Source organism: Rhipicephalus microplus, chromosome 3 (assembly GCF_043290135.1).
Source record: "Rhipicephalus microplus isolate Deutch F79 chromosome 3, USDA_Rmic, whole genome shotgun sequence".
Taxonomy (NCBI): domain Eukaryota; kingdom Metazoa; phylum Arthropoda; class Arachnida; order Ixodida; family Ixodidae; genus Rhipicephalus; species Rhipicephalus microplus.
Genome location: NC_134702.1, coordinates 11,832,594 through 11,854,562, shown reverse-complemented (window position 1 = coordinate 11,854,562; position 21,969 = coordinate 11,832,594). Strand labels below are relative to the sequence as shown.

At 43.0% G+C, this 21,969-nt stretch overlaps 1 protein-coding gene across 1 annotated transcript in view; it reads right to left on the bottom strand.

Moving 5' to 3' along the window:
* Positions 1-440: 440 nt before the first annotated feature.
* The window catches only part of LOC119182204 (tyrosine-protein kinase CSK-like), a 36,842-nt gene continuing 15,313 nt past the window's right edge, over positions 441-21,969 (bottom strand). The window contains exons 7-13 of the mRNA XM_037433284.2: positions 19,403-19,499; positions 18,411-18,572; positions 17,526-17,625; positions 16,504-16,599; positions 5,084-5,170; positions 2,526-2,660; positions 441-831 (exon numbers count right to left, since the gene is read on the bottom strand). Coding sequence (XP_037289181.2) covers positions 781-831; positions 2,526-2,660; positions 5,084-5,170; positions 16,504-16,599; positions 17,526-17,625; positions 18,411-18,572; positions 19,403-19,499 — 728 coding nt within the window. The 3' untranslated portion in view covers positions 441-780. The remainder of the gene's footprint in view (positions 832-2,525; positions 2,661-5,083; positions 5,171-16,503; positions 16,600-17,525; positions 17,626-18,410; positions 18,573-19,402; positions 19,500-21,969) is intronic.

Below are 21,969 nucleotides of genomic sequence, written 5' to 3'. Positions count from 1 at the left end.
AGAAGTGAAGCAAACGACAGCACTCTGCATGGATCTTGGCATCCAGGCAGTGCATGGATATACTCCCCCATCTAAACTGAGTATCGCTTAAATTGATATAATAAGAAGACAACTGCTCTTGCCTAATAGCAAATGGGCGTCACAAGGTAAGAAAGGAGAAACAGAAAACCACGACAGGATAAAAGAAGAAAAAAAAAAAAAACTCAAAGTGTAAGTCACCCCGCATGGTGCACATCTAAGAGCCACACCGAATGTCACCTATGGAGGGATCTGGGTCTGAAGGTAGGCTGTCACCAAAAGTGCAAAGGCACCCGCCACAGAGACTCGTGTCCGGTGCTCTCCTAGGCTGCTCGATGATGGCTTTTGTGTGGCACTCAATGCACCACTACCATTGCTCAATGCCTCACAGGGAGATGTACTCGTATGGGCAGGCACAGCTTCTGCACCGCAACCAAGTGACTTGCGCGTTTGAGTTCTTTCTTGTGGACACGTGTCTGACACAGGCATCTCCACACACGAGAGTGGCGTGCAGCTCAAATCCTCAAGAGCGGCGTGGTCGGCGTTCACTGTGGCGTCATCTACCTCTGCACTGCTTGCAGCTACGCCACTGATAACAGGTGTGCTGCATTTCAGTCCTTGCATTGGTACGAGAGTCAATTCACTGGCACAAGGACAACACTTGTCGACCGTCTGGTCCTGTCTACTAGACGACGGAACTTGCGCACACGAGTCTCCAAGAGCTGAAGCCGCAGCCTCCAGGAAGTCACTCACAGTACGCTGTCAGATGACATGCTGAGCTTCAAGTTTCAAACCCTGGAGCTTGCGAAGCACCTGTGTAGCAAGACATCACATTGCCCTGTCACATGTGTTGCCTTCAGCTTTCAGTCTAACATTTCAAAGAATCCCTTCTGTGAATAATGAGAACACCTACACCTTCGTTAACTCAAAGTGCATGAAACCATATTAGCCGCACTGTTCTTGTTCTTGCTATTATGCAAAAATTGTAACGATTCTAATTCACCTTCTAGTCATAGCAACCATATAAGCATAACACGAGCATAAGTGAATGATATCGTATCAATGCAAACACATTTTCAAAACAGCAATGCACAAGAGTACTAGGATGTGTCCAAGTTAAACAAGTCAAAACAAAGAATATATTTGTCACCAAAATTGTCAGAAAACTGATCATTCTTTCAGCGCATTATAAACATAATGGTAAAGCTGTAGAACCCCAGCCGCATACTGCTGAAATATAGGCAGGCATAGGTTGTAAATACGAGATACTGAACAGGCCGCATACTAAAGCTTGAAAGGCCGCATACTAAAGCTAATTCAAGGATTCCACTGACTAACTGCTTGACACAAACTGTATAATTGCTTTACTGCATTACCTTCACCATGGTTATTTCATGCATAATCTCACAACAATAAACACTCAGTAAACGAAAATCTGTTAAATATAAGTGCTCCTTATGGGGGCAGACAGGTCATAGACATTTTGTTTGTTTATTTCTTCAGTTGTCTTGATCAAACTGCACAGGATTATGCAGTTTTTTCTGCTGATTTCAAATGTTTAATTAGTTTTCCTGTAACTCATCTTGTTCCTGAGACAACTTAAGTTCGTCCCCTATTGCTTAAGGCCACCATAGAAAAAAAAGTGCTTAATTAAAAGTGATATTTAAGATATGCCAACATAGACTAATGACTACAGATTAAAAGTATGCAAGAGTTTTTAGTTTTTAGGCCTTTCCTGGTTATTTTACAGCAAAATAAACTATTCATTTTCAAAAGCAGTCGGTATTGTGCTATCATTTTGATGAATTAATTAAAAAGGCTTGTGCTCTATATTCTGCTCCCATACTTGCATTCCACACACATACAGGTTTCCATTGCAAAATAATTAGTGTTGTACCTGCCCTAGCTGCGAGATATTGAAGCCTCAAAATTGAACAGTTGTAAATTAACTTTTTTGAGAGAAATGGAAAAAACTGAAAAGATGCAGCTTCTTTAAAAAGTAACAATCATGGTGCGCACGTTTTGCAATCCTCATAAAGGTGCTCATAAATTCGTAGCAGAGCTTCTAACACAGGTGCCGGCAAATTATAAAGAAGCTTTGAAGTCTGTTCCCCATTTTTTTGCAGGTTCTGCATGTTAACAGCACCAAGAATCTGGAGAGTTAGAATGACATTACAAAAAAATTACCACTTCCTGGTGTATGAAAATTTGCAGAGAGATAGAAAATTACTTTCAGAAACCAAATATGTTAATTTTAAAAAATGAATTTTTTTGTCACTTTTTTTTGGTCCCAAAGACCAGTCTGCCCCCTTAAATGGGACAACTGCCTCTGATAATATTGGTTTCGTATTTGTATTTTGCACCCCCGCTCATCTCTTGGTGAACGGAGCTCCTGCTGAAAATGGAACATACTTTTCCAATCCCTTCAGGTTCGGTATACTAATGAGACTCTATCGTACTATTTGTACCAGTTAATTTCCTTGCTGCAGTGAGTAGTGTGTGTTTACCTGCGCAAAAGTGGGTCTTTCCTGGGGTTCCTCCTGCCAGGCAGCACGCATGAGCTCGTACACATCACTAGGACAGCCCTCTGGCGATTCCATGCGATAGCCCTTGCTCACATGACGCACCACATCTGCCAGGGGCTGCAAAGCACACACAACACAGCCCTGGAGCTCTATTTCCATGCTATAGTAAAGTTAGCATACTTAAACGACTGCAATTCGGCTCAAATTTAGATTGACCTCCAAGAATCGTGAATCCAAGAAAAAAAATTAACGTATTCCCTAATGGCCATTTATTTGCATTATTAATCAGAAGTTAAAAATTGGCATGTACAGCTTTTTTTTTGGAAAGTGTCGATAATTGATGGAAGAGCCACACTGCTAACTATACCAGCAGAACTTCTGACAGCCAACAATGGCTTGGTGATAATTGGAAAATAAAAAAAATAATTTTTTAGACAAGCATGCTACAATTATGTGCTATGAACAGTGCAGAAAAGGAAGACTAATGCTGCAAGCACCCCACATAGATCCTTTCCCACTGTTACTAGTAGCCCTACAGTCAAACCTCATTATTATTTAGCCACTTTAAACATACTAACGATTAAAATATAGTTCTGACTCATTCCCAACCGAATCTCGGTAAAGTATAAAGCATTCACTGACTGTCTAAGATGTAGCGGTTTGTCCTCCACCTACAGCTTAGTGCATAGCACGAGTGCCACGATAACTCTTCGGGCCATAAAATTTTACTGTACTGCTAAACTCGCTGATGTCACAATATGCCACAAAAAGTTTTCAGTCTTTTTGAGGAGGACAGATAGGTTGACCAATGACTACGACTTCCGCGTGACTGTTCCAATTCTTTTGCGAGTAATCATCAGGAAAGAAGGAAGGTGAGGTGGCAATGACATCATAATAAATATCTTCAGCTCTTTGCTTGAACATGCATGCGGTGTAGCACTACTTTAGTGCACGCTTTTAGTATGTCAAAACCCAAACACACTGGGCCGCCAACTGCTGCCGTCTTGTTATGCAGCAAAGTGCTCAAGCAAAACTACTTTATAGAAACCAAAGCAGCTTGTTGTTTCAGAGTGAGCATTGGTTTCAAGTGCCGACAAACCTTGCTGTTCAGTCATTATCTAGCAAAATGCCCACGTGCAGTATTGCAAGCATAGCGCTGTTACAACCTTTATGCACACTTTTAATAGGCAACAACCCAAACGTGCCTCTGTCCACTTCCAGAACTGCTAAAGTATCGTAAAAGGGCATGGCTTGCAGGAAGCCTGTCATCGCCACGTTAACCCAGCAGGCTACTCGCCACATCTGTGCATGACCTGAAGCGAAGTTGATGTGGATAAAAAAAATACTTTCATCGCAAATGCATGCGTATGGTACAGCAAGCGGCTTTACATGCAGTGACAGCGTGAGCCAAGTAAGTGACGCGCTGCATGCAACTAACCAGGGAACAATCTGCTCCTTGCAGCCCTACTGCGTATTGACGATCATCTCTTGCTTAGTAGCAAATCGTGGTACAGATACATAGACGCACATTAGTTTCAACATTCCCTACATCGTTGCCACTGCATGAGTGTGCCAGAATCTTTACTCCACTTTGATGAGAAAAAACGAAAAGACTTTGTGGTGGCTACTTCTGGCAATTTTTGCAGACACACTACTTATATTTCCGTGGGTGGTAATATCACTTGACAAGAGATGCAAATTTGTATATGCCAATAATTTATACTATAACTGTTTAGTGTGCAGTTATGGCGTATTTTTGACAGGTGTGTATTAACGAGGTTTAACTGGTTTCATACTGAATTGTACATCTACCTGGCCCCAACTTCGCATTTCTTGTTTTGATAAAATATGCCGGCCTATAATAATGTATATATGATACTTTTGCACCAGTAATGACTGGCTGCAATTGCTAGTTGCTTTTTAAGATTGCAGCATTCCTGTGGAGCAATAACACACTCTTTCAGTTTACATTACAGAAGTGCCTATAGACACCCCTGATTCATACACTTGGTTTAATGTTCCAAAGAAACGATGGAGCTTATAAAGCTGCAATATTGGAAGGCTTCGTAGAATTTTGGCCAGGGAGATATCCTCCACTTCGATGATGCTGCTTCATCAAATATACATCAAACCTGCTAGCTTGGCAAAGGACATCACAGCCACAGAGACAGTAATGGATATGCACAGAAATAGACAGACCAGCCCACTTACTATGACCATAAATATTTTGAGTAAACAACTCCTTTGTAAGGATTTCTGAATATAGAAATTTCACCTCGATTCGAACTTAAATCGAACAGTGCTGGAGACTATCGAACATCTAAGTATGTACAAAAATAAAAATAAAAGAGCAGACAAAACAAAGTGGCGTGTAAGGCCTTATAAACTAATGCAGAAGCTAGACAAGAAACAATACATTATTTAGTGAAAGCCACTTGTGCAGTTGAATGCTACCTGAAAATGTACACGAAAAACTAAAAAACCAACATCAATATTTTGCCATTGATCATGCAATAACCAAAATAATGGCTGTGACTCACAATTCGTGGGTACGGCACTCGGCCAAAAGAGTAAATCTCCCACAGCAGGATGCCAAAGCTCCACATGTCTGACTTGTTAGAGAATTTCTGAAAACAAAAGTACAGAGAAAAGGCGTGGAGAGATTGGAAAAAGTAATACACAAGTCACTTGTGATGATTCCAGGATTACTATTACAGCAGCATCACAAATTTGAAATTTCATTTCATCTAGGTTACAAATAGTATTTCAACTTTCAATAATGGGTATGGGAACATCGCATAAATCTAACACAGCCTATTTCTCTCCATGCATTGTCCCACATATAGGTTACCATTTATAGACCTAAAGACTTGTTGACTGATGGTTCAAGGTAAATGTCATTAAAAAGAAAAGTCAGTGATCAGCTCATCACCATCCTACGTACGCAGGCTGGTAGGGTGCTATGCAGAATGGCCCTAGCTTAGAAAACTTGCAGCAAACTTTCTGTGCATTGGCAACACTCCCTTTAGAACGATCTAATAGTACGAAAAGGTCAAATCCAGCCCTAAGTGCATGCCTGCATTCCATTGGCTCTAGTAGAATGCAGTGTCACAACAAGGGTGGTAAAGAAAGTTAGATGGTGTCTTCAAACCGGAAGCTTTTTCATTTTTTTTTTTTTTGTCTTCCACAGCACACAAGTGCAGCCATACAGAACAAGGCGTCTGAAATTTTTACTATTAATTTTCAGGTGTGTGTGCTGGTTAAATGAAAAATTTTCAAAAACACAATGAGCAGTTGGGGATTAAAACCATATCAATCAAAACAGAATTATTTATTATCATGTTAATTACAAACTGACTAATTAAGACCAACTTTAACATTATCACAAAAACCGAGACCCAGCTGATTCAGTCTCCACTAAGAAGCCAATCAAGCCGACTAAGTAGACGCTCGAAACAAGTAAAAAGCTGGAAAAAGCTTGGCGATCACAAGCCCCGCTGATGGCTTCAGCCCTGCTCAAGTAGTGCACATTGACCATTTCTTTTTTTTATGTGCAAAAAAGCTGCTCCACTGTATAAAACACTTGACAGCCACACCAGCACTGATGCTCATGAGTTGAACAAAGGCCTTGTAGAATTAATCGAGTTTGGTTATATAGAAAACAATGCCGAGCGGCAGTTAATAAGAAAGCTGAAGTGCAAATTCTATTTATTGAGAGAGTGACGCTACTGTAGATGCAGAGACTCTATAAGGCCCCTGTACAGCAGCAAAGCTTAGCCCGATCGATAATAAAGCATTTCCACAGGCTTTTTCAGCCACTTCTGCTGATTGACTTGAAATGAATTCTTTCTTATTAGTGCAGACGGAAAGGCATGTTTGCTTAAATAGGCCACTTATTGGCCTGTTTAGGCTGTGGCCTATTTAAGCTATTTAATCGCTGTGGAAGCATCCCGTGCTGCCTCCACAGCTCGCTGGACGGTCTAAAGTTGGTCTGAGAATCCTGAAGTGAGGAGCAGCAAGGCACCTCTCACACTGTCATGAAAATATGACGGCGCACCTCACCTGCATTACGCCTTACAAAGACTTTGGTCGCAATGCCTGACTACGTTACTGGAATAAGTGACAACCACCTCATGCCAAACACAAATAAAAACATTTTATTTACACTTAGCCCAACCGAAATTCCTAAACAGAAATTGACGTGCACTATTGTGAGATTATGCAATTATGTGCGCCTCATTTCAGTAAGGTTCACCACTTGAACCATTGAGGTGATAGGATGACCAACATCCTCTCAGACTTACTTTGCTGGAAGCTTGGCTTGGCCAGAAACCACAACATTGCCAGCCCCAATTTAAAATTACCGTGGCTTGAGTGCCCAGAGTGTACATGGTTAAGTCCGTTGTCAGTCCACATCAACACAGAAAAAGTTCGCTGTATGTGCCCAATTTCGAAGAAAGATGACGCTGAGTTCATCCACTGTAAATGGCACATTGTACAGTGGCCTGTTTAAAACAAACTTTGCTGCATTACTTTATTTATTTATTTATTTACAATACCTACAGCACGTGCGTGAGGCATTAGTGTAGGGGGGAGATAACATTTAAATACATATTCAAAAAATATATTAAAAAAGTAATACATTTCAGAACAATAAAGATAAAAAAAAGAAAAATGCTGAATGGCAACAAGATAATAAGACTGCGGTGTACATAAAAGAAATAAAGCTTCATAATAAAGCATGCAATGGTAACACGTAATCAGCAGTATACACACAGCAAAAGATGTTTAAATATAATAAACACAAGCACACGTATATATACATATTGTGGGCATTTAAAACATGCTTCTTCATCACCTGTACAAAACCAAAACCATCATCCCCTAGTGTTCTTTATCTTCATCGTTAGTGGATAAGGCTCTTGAGTCGGTTCTGTGCCTCGGAGGTGACTGTTTTTGGCCACGTCTTCCAGGCTTAATAAAGGCGTGTAAAGGACTTCTTGGCAAGTGGTGGAGGTTGCTCTTCGATTCCCCGTCCCTGCTCGCCCACTCTACCTTCCGAAGCTTCGCTCAGGTCACCGTTTGGGCTACGTGTCAATCAGCATGCCGCAGGACGAACCCTCAGGCGCTTCTCCCTTTACCCCTTCGCCTTCGACTGCCGCAGCTACTCACTCTTGGATCGTCAGTGGACCCCCTCGCGAGCCCCCTCTATTAGCTGGACTCAAAATGAGGACGTGGACGACTGACTGCACCAATATGACATAGTGAGTGCAGCGAACCGTTGGGACAATCCGCACAAGCTCCGCCACGTCTCCTTCTATCTTACTGGCGTGGCGAAGACTTGGTTTTTTAACCACCAGATCGACTTTCCCAGCTGGAACGTCTCCAAAGAACATCTGCGACAAGTCTTCGCTACTCCGGCAGTTAAGCCAGTCTGGCAAAGAGAACACTTGATGGTCGCAAACAACAACTAGGCGAGTCTTACACCTCGAATATCCAGGATGTTCTCTCTCTCTGTCGACGTGTCAATGCCTCCATGACCAAGACAGACCAAGCGCGCCATCTGCTCAAAGGCATAGGGCCTGTTGCCTTCAATGCTTTGGTCGTAAAGGACCCAGTACCGTTGCTGACATTGTACCTATGTGCCAGCGCCCGGACGAGCTCGAATCTGCACGGCTGCAGCTGGACAACTCTCCTGCAGCCATTCCTGACAACCCTACTGCCGACCCCTCGTTTTGAGCCATGATCTGCACTATGATACGAGAGGAACTGCAGTCGCTCGATTTCCAGCGCATCAGTTTCCTTTTGACACCCCTAGTACAAATTTACGGGACGTTGTCAAGGAGGAGTTGGCGGCTACGACTGGTAATGCGTACGCAGACCCTCAGGTCTCTAAAGCCCCACTGACTTACACGCAAGTCGCCCCAGTTACTTCAGCCTTCATTCCACCGATACCGCCGACGACGACGGCGCCAGCCCATCTGGCGTCCCTGGCGCCCAGCATGCAAAACCAGCCTTACTATGCACGACCGGCGCCAGCACACCTGGCTTCCATAGTCCCTAGCCCAAACACCCAACCCTACTATCAATCATGGCGCCCGACGAGACCTACATGCTACTATTGCAGATATCGTGGACACATCGCACGTGTCTGTCGCAAGCGTCAGCGAGACGAACGTCGTGGGTTTACGAACCCACGAATTTAAGAACGGGATGACTATGCCACAGCAACCACTTTCCAGCACCGTCCTTACGCTACGCTTCACGGTCGCTCTTCCTCACCATCAGTAACTCCTGAAATGGCTCCTCGCTACCGTGGTGCCAGGCATCGCTAGCCGTCCCCTCTCTGTCGCTTTACGTCGCCTCTTCGACCAGCCTCTCAGTTCGCCGACCCTCGCCCGGAAAACTAAATTACACAGCTTCTGGGGGGAAAGCTGCATTTAGCAAAGTAGAAAAAGTTCCTCCAGAGCATCCTCATAATATATCTGTTTCGGTGGAAGGCATAGAAGTGGAAGCATTAATAGACACTGGTACTAGTTTCTCAGTCGTTCAGAGAGATTTGTGTCACTTCTCAACAAAGTTACTACGCCCTACGATGGACCTACGTTGCTCGCTGCTCAAGGGGACGCCATCCGACCTTCCACCATGTACACTGCTCGTGTCTACCTTGATGGACTTCTCCATTATGTGCAATTTGCAGTGCTTAGTTCGTGTACTCAACAGCTAATATTTGGATGGGACTTTCTTTCAATGGCGTCCGCATCCATCTGCTGCCGGCAACGCGTCCTACACATGAACGATACCGCCTATTCGCATCACGTAGATGACGCACCATTTCGTTTTTATGTTGCAAAAGACATTGAGCTACATTGAGCACAGTCAGCGAATTGTTGCACTTCTGTCTGATGTCATTGACTACGGCGATGTGCTCGTACAACCCTCCGTACGCTTTGTCACCAGAGGAATAGCCTTCGCATCAGGTCTGATACGTTTCGACGATGGCTTCACATTCGTTTGCGCCTGAAAAAAATTGCGGTTCCGAAAGGCTTAACGTTGGCTTGCGTCGCTACACCGGAGCCTTAATGTGTAGTAACTTTTCAAGACGCTTCTCCTGAAGATCCTTCTGTTGCACGTTCCCCATCCACCTCCACCCTCAAAACTACCATCAGCTCTGACCTGACCCCTTTGCAGACCCAACAACTGTTTGCCTTGCTGACTAAGCACGAAACTTTGTTTGACGTCCATTCACCCGTATTGGGACAGACGTGCATCACCATGCATCGCATCGAGACTGAGGGTACGTCAACTGTTCGTCGTCGGCCATATCACGTGTCAGTAGCTGAGTGGAAGGTTATTGAAGAAAACGTTGACAACATGTTAAGACGAAACATAATACGCCCCTCTGCTAGCCCTTGGTCAATTTGCGATTTGTTTCGTGTTTACGACTTCTTCTCGCTCACTTCGGACTCAGCTCAGCATGCCTTCGCACGCGTGTGGATGCGCGAAAACGGCTGTTAGTTTGCGCGGAACAAATCGCGAAATATCGAAGTTCGTGAAGCCACGCAGCGCGTCGTCGACTCCGACCTGGGAGAGCGGGTGGGACATCTGTTGCGATGGTTTAATTACGGCCGATGATGACTCCGACACTGCGGAACCGTGCACGGATTAGGGCATTGTGAATGAAGTAGGTGGCGAGAGCGATTTGGAGGAATCGGATTGCGAGAATCAAAGAACTTTGGAGTCAGTGCCTCATGCAGCTTATGCCACGGGCCTCGGTGAACGAGCACCTTGTCGTTTTAAATGAACTGGAGACCACCCTTATCGCTGCTCCTATTCGAAACACGTGCATCACGGACTTTTTGGGGCATAAAAAGTTTGTGTTTTCACTTGCAACTTTTTTTAAAAACTGTGTTTCATTTACTACGAACTTCAGGATACAGCGAACGGATGCCGCGTCACGCTCAGGTTCGTTATAAGCGGGCTCGACTGTATTTAGTGGCTTGAGGAGACACTGTTCCAATTCATTATGGTTAAAAATTTTCGGACGAGTATTGTAAGTACAGTGAAACCTCGTTAAACCGTAGTTGGCCGGAGCTCGGAAAAAGTATGTACTAAACAGTAGTACTGCTTAACCGAAATAGCGTCAGGTTGCTCACTTACCTGTCAAAAAAAGAAACCTTCAGGGAGCACGATGAAAGAAAAAGAACGTGCAGTAATTTATTAACTTCGTGTGACAAAATCTGTAATCTTCATTTGACGACGCGGCAGCCTAGCAGCAACGACAGCGGCCTCAAACTCACTTATGCTGTGAGCCAGCTTTTCCGCCAGCCCCCTCTTCTCTGCAAATACCCGCATGACGCTGACGCAATGCGCAGCTTCGGCCACTGTCGGACCTGGACCACCCGTGTTGTCGCTTTCCATGTCGTCCTCATCACTATCATTTGGCGACACTTCGACAACCGAGGCAACAATGGCTTCGTCAGACATGTCCGGAGATGTCTGCACATTGCTGTCTGCGTCTCTGAAGTCGGGGAAAGAAATGCCTTCCGTAAAGCCCTGCCGCTCCAGCACTTCAGCTAGCAGAGTTTTGCAAGCTTCGTCTACGATGTCCGAAGTCTGGTCGATGGTGTCACTGGCGTCATCTGCATCGCCCGCACACACACTGAAGCCAGCACGCTTGAAGCAATTTTGAACTGTCGTTGCTTCAACCAGCCGCCACGAGTATCGCGCCAATCAGGTCGATGGAGAATAATTTGCCACATTCAATGGCGAGAAGAAATCTGCACAGCATATTCTTCTTGTAGAGCTGTTTTACAGCTCGAATGATGCCTTGGTCCAAGGGCTGGGCAATCACTGTTGTGTTTGGTGGTAGAAATGCCAACTTCACAGCAGTCGGGTTGTCCAGGATGACGTGCGCCAAAGCGTTGTTTAAAATAATAACAACTCTTCTGTTCTTAGCCGCAAAACGACGATCAATGAGGCGCACCTACTCCTCAAAGAGTTTTGCCGTCATTCATGCTTTGGTGTTGCTGCGATAGATGACCCCTGATGGCAACCGGGTGCCTTTGAAACATCTAGGCTTCGCCGACTTTCCAATCACGAGGAGCGGTGTTTTGTCGGTTCCAGTCATGTTTACGCAAAACGCCACTGATATTCTATCTTTTGCATGCTTGCCGCGGGTGCACGTCTCGCCTTTGAACGCGAGCGTTTTGTCTGGTAGCAGCTTAAAGAATAGCGCAGATTCATCCATATTAAAGATGTCATCAGGTGCGTAGCCTTCCAAGATGTTCTTCAGCTGACCATTTTGCCACTGCTCCGCACCATTCACGTCAGCAGCAGCACCTTCTCCCGAAATAGTGTTCGTGGTAATGCCGTGCCTCGCCTTAAATCTGGCCAGCCGGCCATTGCTGCACACGAAGTTGTTATGGTTGAGCTGCGAGGCGAAAACCAGGGCCTTCTCCACGAGCAGGGATCCACTGATAGGCAGATTTTTTGACCTTGCAGCTTTTAGCCACTTCCCCAGCGCCTCCTCTACATCTGAAAACGCCGAACCGCGTAGCCGGCACCTTTTCGCAGTTGCAGCAGCCCTGCCGAGAAACTTCTCTCTGGAAATTCCAATTCCACACACCGTGGTTAACGGCAGGTTCTTTTCGCGTGCCAGCACCGATTTTTTCGTGCCACTTTCAATAGCACGAGTTATGTCCAATTTCTCCTCTATTTTCAGCACTCGATGCTTTTGTCCCAGCTTCGTCATGACGCAAGTACGAAGCAGCACAAGCACACATACACAAAACGTGAAAAACGACGCGAGAGCTGTACGGCACGGATCAACCAGAGAACACCTATGCACGGTGCCAAAGGAACAAAGAAAGCAAAGCAAGCGCACACCGTGTTTGCGTGTTTGTGCAAAGTGCCATCGCGTGGACAACACCAGAAGCCTAGCCGGCCGAGTGCTTCTTGTTGCAGTCCAAGAGATGGCGCTCACCAACACAGCCGCCATCATCATCAACACAAACAAGCGAGGCGTGTTTCAATCTCTGGGGCTTGCTGTTCTGTCGGGACGCCCAGTGGGGGACGACAAGCCGCAGCGAGTGCGCAACGAAAATTGGAAAAACTACTTATTAACCGATACATACGCGATAAGCTGGTACGGCTTATGCGGATACACAATGCATTATTTTCAATAACCGCCGAGTCGGGGATTTGACTTCACTACTTTTATTTTTATTTATTTATTTATTTACAATACTGCTAGCCCTTGCGGGCTGTAGCAGGGGTGGGAGGTGAACAGGTGAACAATACACAAACAATGTTAGGCAAAAAACAAGTCCAGCCGTCGTTGAAAATCCTGTGAGGATCTACATCCTGTAAGTACCTCGGGAGGAAGCGCATTCCAGTCAACAATAGATCGCACCAGAAACGAAAACTTAAATACATCCACCCACGGTACATAAGCTTGGACAGAAAATGAGTGATTGGTACGAGCCGACACTCGTCCTGGGGGGCGCAGGTATACACTGGGATCCAGCTTGTAGTTCTTATGATACAGGTCATAAATAAATTTTAAGCGAGCTATTTTTCTACGTGTAGCTAACGATTGAAGGTCAGCCCTAGCAAGCAAAAGTGATACAGACTGTGTTCTCATGTAATTTGAATAAATAAACCTCGCGGCCAATCTTTGTACTCGTTCAAGTTTGTTAATTTCAGTTTTAGTATGCGGATCCCAGATGATAGCTGCGTACTTCAGCGTTGGTCTAACAATAGTCTTATACGTCAACAATTTAACAGCGGGCGTTGCATTATGGAGTTTCCTTCTCAGAAAACCCAGCTTTCGCTTTGCCAGTCCTGTAATGTTGTCAATATGCTTGTCCCACTTTAAACTGCTGGATATAGTAACACCTAAGTATTTAAACTCATTAGAACTCTTAATTTCTCTATTGTTTATTGTGTATTTATAGTTAAGGGGGAATTTTTTATTTGATATTGTCATGCAAACAGTTTTATCAAAATTAATTTTCATGTCCCATTTTTCACACCAGTTGTCAATACATCGAAGAGCATCATTGAGGAGCATTTGATCAGAAACACTTTTCACGTGACAAAACAAGAGACAATCATCTGCATATAACCTTACATCAACAAAAGGAGGCACAACCGTTGCAATATCATTCACATAAATTAAAAAGAGTAGAGGTCCCAACACGGAGCCTTGTGGCACACCTGAGGATACGCGTAAAAGAGAAGAACGTGCGCCACTTATTTCAACAAACTGCAACCTATTGCGCAAGTACGCTTCAACCCATCTTACAATTTCGGGATCAATACCAAGTATTAACATTTTTTGAATAAGTTTCCGGTGACATACTCTATCAAAGGCCTTAGAGAAATCACTTGCTATGACATCGACTTGTTCTTCTGAGTTTATCGCTGTAGCGAAAGCATGAACAGATTCAAAAAGCTGAGTGACGGTTGAAAGGCCTTTTCTAAAACCGTGTTGCTTATTATAAAACAGATTATTGTTTTCTATATATTGAAATATATATTTTGAAATTATATGTTCTATTACTTTGCACGCCGTGCATGTGATAGAAATTGGACGGTAATTACAAACATTAAGGCGGTCACCAGCTTTGAAAATGGGCGCAACTCTTGCTAATAACCAATCAATCGGAACAGCGGCAGTACACAAAGATAAATTAAAAATTTTAACTAAGAAACTAGAAACCCCATCAGAGTAGCGCCTCAAAAATTCGTTGGGAATCATATCCGGACCAGGTGATTTTTTATGATCCAATTCAAGCAGTAATGCCATTACGCCCTCTTTAGATACGGTAAGAAGATTGGAACTAGTATCATCGAACGTACAGCCTTTTTTTGAATGATCAATACTTGGAGAAAAAACAGTACTGAAGTAATGATTGAGTGCTTCGACAATCTGAATCGGTTCGCTATAGGAGGTCCCGTCTATAGAAAGCCCAGTTATTTCAGACTGCGAACTAGACAGGTACCGCCAAAATTTCTGGGGAGAGTTGGATATGTATTCAGACAATATATTAGTTAGAAAATTACTTTTAGATTGCTTGACTTCTCTTCGTACCTGAGCACTAATGTGAGCAATAACAGACGAGTTTCTTGGTATTTTCTGACGGGCGCGACATAGTTGTCGTTTTAGGTGAATGATACTTCTGGTAATCCATGGGTTAGCTTTTGCAGTTCTCTTTTCTCTTTGGGGAACAAAACGTGACAAACAGTCGTTTACTACCTTCTTAAAGTATTCCCAGAGGCCATTTACATCATCTGTAGGCGGGATAGCGTCAAAAGCCATTTCTAAGTAATCAAGAATTGAGGTATCATCTGCGGCCTGAAAATTGTACACCTTTACTCTCGTTATTTTTTCTAATTTTTTATTTGGTTTAAGAGTTGCTGCAACCACCTTATGATCCGAGATTCCATCCTCGATACTTATTTCATAATCAAACACTTCCTGTGACAAAAATAGTAAGTCCAACAATGTCTCGGTTTGTCCTCGAACTCGAGTGGGCTTGTCAACTACCTGAACCAAATCGTACTTGATCATGATGTCAAGCAGATTTTCTGCAAGAGGCCTGTTAAGCGGCCCAGCAGCTCGTGCATTCCAGTCAACACCTGGTAAATTAAAATTGCCTGTGATTATTACTCTGCTTCGTTTGTTTGTCATTGTTAGCAAGTAGTCATCCAATTTCTCAAAAATATCAACTGAAGTTCCGGGGGGCCTATAGAGAACCCCTATAAGTAACGTGATATCTCCCATAAATAATTTGCACCACACGTTCTCACAGTCTTTAATGGGCGACAATAATTCGTACCGAAGAGTTTTCTTAATCAGTAAAGCAACGCCTCCGCCTCGGGTTAGTCTGTCATTACGCAGTACATGAAATGAAATGGGAAAAACATCCGTATCTGCAACATCCTCTGTTAGCCAAGTTTCTGTCACAGCCACGAAGTCAGGGTCATAAATTAGTGTCAACGATTCTAGTTCTTCTGTTTTGTTCAAAACGCTTCGTGCGTTCACGTTTATCAGTTTTATGTCGCACTGCTTCTTTTGTCAGACTGGGCTGCGTGCTTCGCTTTGAGCGTTAACTTTCACGCATGTATGGGAACGGGAATCCCACGTATAAGCAGCGTCGTCGATGTAAAGCTTATCTCGAACAAGCTTCACCTTCGCACCATTGCGCCTATCATCAAGAGCAGAGCGCCAAAGGGACTTCCTTTTTTCTAATGTTTCTTTTGATTAGTCGTCAGAGACTCCGATATTAGTACCTCTCAATTTTTTTTTTTTTAAACGAAACAACTGTTTACGCGGGTACGGTTTAACGAGGTTTCCCTGTAACAGCAACATATCCATTCAGTATTTATCTGCAATATTTGAAAGAGGCAAAATAAGCTGCTTGAGAGTGCTGTTTGTGTGCTCTTCTTGCTTTCAAGAGTGCAAATTTCTATGCTTCAGGTGAAGCAAAAAAACTTGCTTGAAAGTAGACAAACCCACTCGAATACACCTGCCTGTGGGAGGCACAATGTTTAGCGACAATCACGTCGCTGCATTGTTCAAATGTTGACCAAGGGCAATGCTGACGGGTTCACACATGGTGCTCCTTTGAAAACTACCGCAATGCCACTCGTTTGTGACATCATCCACATTCTTGTAGCCATTTTTCTCAAAGCTTCAAAGCTTTTTTCATGCGCTCCGCACTGTCTTCCTGTCATTCCTGTCATCATGGCCGTAAAGTGTGCTTGAAGCAAACTCGTGTTCCCAAAAAGCTCGAGCCGTCCTGCACAGCACCCCAAAGCACAACCACCCTGGCCGGACATCTGCTGTCCAGTCCAGCCTTGGAATAGCCTTGCAGTTGAAAAGTTTTCCTAGTGCGAGGTCTCCCCTTAATAAAGTTACCTGAGCAAAAACACAGCTAGTTGCATCACTCACGTTGCATTTGAGGGCTTCGGGGGCAGTCCACTTGATCGGAAATTTGCCACCCTCAAGGTTGTCACTCTCATCTTTTGCCAGGCCGAAATCGGACACCTGCACGCCCGTGATGAAGTCACCATACAGCACTGAATTGGAATGATATCAAGACATTAATATGAACAAAATCTGACACCTAGACCCGCTAAACCCTTTCCCTACACCCTCGCCTCTTTCCCTCATTCCGCTAAACCTTTTCCTTTGTCCACACAGTTTGTACTGCTCGTACCGAAGACGAGCTTGGCTTGTCTGCAATGAAATAAGCACACATTTTAGTAGAGAAAAGACTTGATTCATGTAGGTGGAGTTACAATATGGCGCCTTCCTCTGTGCGTGTGCCAGAACAGCTTTGCACAGAAGATATGCCGTTGTTTGCCAAAGTTTCATTAAATGAAGAATATCAGTTATCCTACGAGTGTGACAGCGACAATGCATAGCAGCGCAGCTTAACCAAATCATCGAATTCCAACAACGACAGAGTTTCAACATATCGACAGTGGACGTTGTTAGATTAAAACAAATCGCCACCAGCATGACCAAGGTTTGTTTTCAAGGATTTTCTCTTAAGACGTTATCTTTTAAATTTTAAGTACACATTTTCCGCACTGGAGACTAGAGAATGATGTGTACATCTTTTATGTGCGCATGTTTTTGCATCCTTCTGCGCACTGCTTCTTCAATATTAATTTCAAGACTGCAGAGGTATGACCTGTTTTTTTTTTTTTGCAGTAAGGACAACTTAGTGCACATTTAAAAAAAAAAAAAAAATTGACAATTTGCATGTAACTTACGAATAAAGTGCTGTTGATATTTTTTTTATACTCGTTTCAGGACATGTAGAATCAAATAGGCAAATAAAAAACTGGTATTTTTGAATCATTCTTGGACAGAATACTCTGTCAGGAAAGGGTTTAAAAAAGCTGAAGTGCATTTTTTATGCTCCCACAAACAGTTATAACATGAGTGTTTCAAAGCATGCACACCTTTGCCACGCCGTCATCAGAGATTAGCACATTCCGAGCAGCTAAGTCTCGGTGCACAACGTGCTTCGACTCCAGGTAAGCCATGCCCGCGCATGTGTCTCTGCAATTAATTAAGAGGGTAGTAAAAATAACATTGACAGCATGAACAACGAAATCAAGAAATTACACACAACATTCTTAGCACAGAAGAGCCTTCGTAACAATTCTAGAATACACGAAATAAGTCATTCAAATTATTGTAGTTTGCTCTAATTTAAAGAGTCCTGCTTTATAACAATGTAGAGCAAATGGTCTAGATTTGTCCTCAAAATTCTACTTCAACATTCCAACTTTCTCATTTTTAGTTTTGTTATTTCTGAGTAACCAATGCATCAGCACCTGAAAACATTTTCTTTTACTTTTATGGTCATTAAAAGAAAATACTGGGTAAACTTCTTCAAAATTGGCTAATTTGAATATTTTAAATATGAATAAAAAAACACGTTGAAAAGAGCGGGAGTGCGAATTTGGCAAAAAAAATTCAATCTCCACTGATAACAATAATAATAAGTGATTTATTAATAAATAGTCAGTAGACCATCTGCATACTTAATGAAAAAAGTACCACATGTTGTCGCCTCAGTTAAGCAGTGCTGCTGAGACATACCGTTCTATATGCAATGGTAATCCATTGACATGAGGACAACTTCAACTATAATTAAAGGCATCAAATTATATATCGAAACACAAACATTTCTCTACATTAACGATAAGAAATCAGGAGAGAAAGGCCAATTCTGTCCAGCGAGAGCTTTTTTGACAGAAAAATATTGTCCTAGGTACCTTCAAGTTCCATTTAACGAGAGTGTACTCTAACAACTACACTACACAAAAGCACATGCTCACGTGGCAAAGTTGATCTGATCGACTCGTGTGACGTGGAGCCGTCCCCGGGAACGCAAGTAGTCCACCAGCGAACCCTTAGCCATGTACTCGGTGACAATTTGCAGAGAGTTCTCCTCAATGACCAGGCCAAGAAGCTGGACGAGGTTTGGGTGGCGTAAGGACCTGCATTGTTTTCAAACAGCCGTAAATGTTAGAGCGGTCTCTTGACAGTGTCAGCAAGAACTTGCCCGGTAAATGACGAAAAAAGGGGAAAACTAATAGTGATGAAATCGGAAATTTTGATAAAAACTCGCAGCATTTCAAACGCATTCGCCTAAGACTCCAAGGCAAAAGCCATCTTCTTTTTCTTCTTCGCCATCCGTGTACCGATTCTCTGAAGCACTTTTCCAAAAGCTTTCAACGTTTAACACGATTTTGCATTGCCTCCAGGCTCCATGATCAGCACACCTCTGACCAAGCGACGATGTCACGTGGTGATGTCACAAATTTTAATGGTCTGTGATGTCATATGATGAAATCACCCAGTGATGATTTTTTGCATTATTCATGTTGACACTGAGGATGTGGGATGCTGAGGTCAATTTTTGCATTTCATGAATCACCCAAAGCTTTCACCTTAAAATTAATCCCAGGGTAAATCTTAAGCATTCAGCCCAGAAGACAGAAGTTATATGTATTACAGCAAAAGCTAGTTAATTTGGCCCTTATTTTCGAAAATCAGACAATTTCGATTTATTCTCTTGTCCTGGAAAGTGCATACATTGGTATATGGCAACAAATTTTCGTTAACTCGATCACAGTTGGCCTCAACTCACTAATTTGGATGATCATCACAGTGTGCCAAGTACAAAACATCACAACTGTGTGATGTACAACAGTAAAACTGTTCAGTATTAGAACAACAGTAAGGCTATCGCTGACAATTTGATTGAAAAGAAATGCATGAGAGATGAGAAAAGAAAAGCCAGAATCAAACACAAATTAAGACTTACGTCATAAGTGATGCCTCAGCGATGAGCATATTTTTGCCAGACTCTTTGATCTTTTTCACTGCGACTTTCTGGCCTTTGTAGGTTGCGAGCAAGACATCTGTGAAAAAGAGGGCAGCAAATACAAAATACATATTGCAGCCATCTGCCAAGAATGTCATACTGAAAGAATCTGAGATATCCTGTTTTTTCTTGCTGTACATTCATATGCACATTTGATTTCTACTTGGTTGAAAGAGTGCTGACACAAAAATGTTACATATTTTCTTCTGTTGCAATAAGTAGCAAATACCCACTTATCATGGCTGCAAACCTAATTCGCTTGAGCATACGACAGTTCGAAGACTGACTTATAGCACCCAGTTGCAATCCGCCTTTTCCACGATGCTGCAGCACATGCGCCCTTCCCTAGCAAAAAAGGTCGCGAAGCACCTTCCTGGTTTCGGAGGCCTTTGTTCTAGCAATGCCAGTTCTCCCCCGTCCCCCCCTCAAAAACCAACCGGAATGCCAGAGGGCAACACAGGAAAACGGAAAAGGCGGATTCTGGTGTCAAAAAGCGATAAGTATGGCAGGACCCAGAATGGTTTTCATGCTAATGCACCTGACTCCACAAGCACACAAAACTGTATTACCATGAACACCCTGTAATGCCCTCTGGGATGTTGTAAATAATTAATGAATTCAATTCTTAACTGAGGCAAGGACATCAGCTTTTGTACTGCTGTACTGCCTTGAAAGTTCATAAAAAAGATGCCCCTTCTGTCCATTGAAATGGTTTGCAAGTAGAGAGCCCTGGCAAGGATCATGGCGGCCGCCAAAAAATCGTAATGCAGGTGTAAAACCAAGTCAGTGCTGTTCACATATAGTTGTGCTACACACACATTCAATTTTGTTATCATATTGACCCAAATGTAATGCAAAGATTGACTTTTCACTGTGGCCAAAAAAAAAATATGAAAACCCAGAAGCAGCACAAGGGGCGACTTTTTGTAGTGTCTAGCAGAAAAATACCACTAATGTAATGTAATGACAGTGTAGGCATGAAAAGACAGATTTATTTTTCAAACACTGTCTCGAAACATGGTACAATAGCACCCATTCAAAACGAAATCAAAAGTGCCACAAAAAGTGGTTGTTATATCAGTAGTAGTTTGTTGTAAATGGACTCCTTCTTAAAAACATGCACTTAGCGACCAAACCGTTTTTAATGCGACACAACGAAAGAGCTTCTTTCGTGAAAATTCCCGTGCCGACATCGTTTGTTGTGAGCAAAACTTCATCTTGTGCATGACCGAAAAATCGAGAAAGACGCAAATAAACACAAGTAATAAAAAATTCCTGGTTCTAGTGAGGATGGAACCCGATTTGTTTGCGTGGACAAGCAGGTATTCTACCACACAGACACGCATCTTCTTAGAAATATCGAAAAAATAACTTTCTCTGCTCGTAAACGCAGTGAAAGTAACTTTCACACTTTAGAAACACACGTGTCCTGTATACATGCTTCAAAATACATGTAATATCGCAGTAATAATGTGTGATACAAGAGTACATAGCTATTGGGCCTCAGAATATGGGATTATCATAATAAATTCATGGTTTAAAGACGGCCACCCTCTACAACAGGCACACATGTTACTGCGCCTATAGTAGGTGCATAGCAAGTTCAAAAAGGTTTCATGAGAATAATCGCTCATGGTTTAAAAAAAACATGCTCCACAATACATAAAATGCAGTCATATACGAAAGCTTCACTAACAGAAGCCACTTTCAAACTTTATCGATTACATTGTAGTAATGTAGAATTTACACTTCTCGAGTAACATCATACATTAAAAAAGTATGCATTGGGTGTTTAAAAATACCGTATTTACTCGCATACTAGGCGATCTTTTTTTCCAGAAAATCCAGCTCCAAGTTCAGGGTGCGCCTATTATGCGGGGTAAAACTTCCGAAAATTTCATTTCTGAACAGTATAGAACAACGTATATGTCACCGAACACACAAAAATTTGCACTACAGCCAAAACGATTTCCTTCGTAGGCTACACTAGCGCAGAACATGTTTAGCTTGCAATCTCACGTATCTGAGAATCGAGACATATGCGATGCAGTGCGCATTCAAATTTGCAAAAGTTAACATCTAGAGAATCGCGTTGTAAAGAAAATGAATGCCGGGAAAAAGAACCGGCGCAAAGAAAGCGTCATCGCAGAGATTCACCGATTATATTTTAGGCCACTTCGATTATGCGGATCACGAATGAAATTTTGTGTGCTGAACGGTACCGATCGTTCCATTTCACGGGCTCTAAACTCGTATCCAAGACATTGCAATCGAATCGCGAACCACCATTTGAGTGTTACAAGCACCACCAAAGCCACTTTTCCTTCAAGTAGAGCTATCGAAAAGAGTTGCGATGGTTCTGTACAAAACTGTAACGTTGATTGCCTGCGACCGCCATTTAAAAGCACCAAAAGGGATTACGCCTAGGCTACGGTTCGGCATGCTGTCGCAGAAAGTTTGTACAAGACAAGATAAAGATTGGCCGTCGAAAATATCGCACTCAAGCA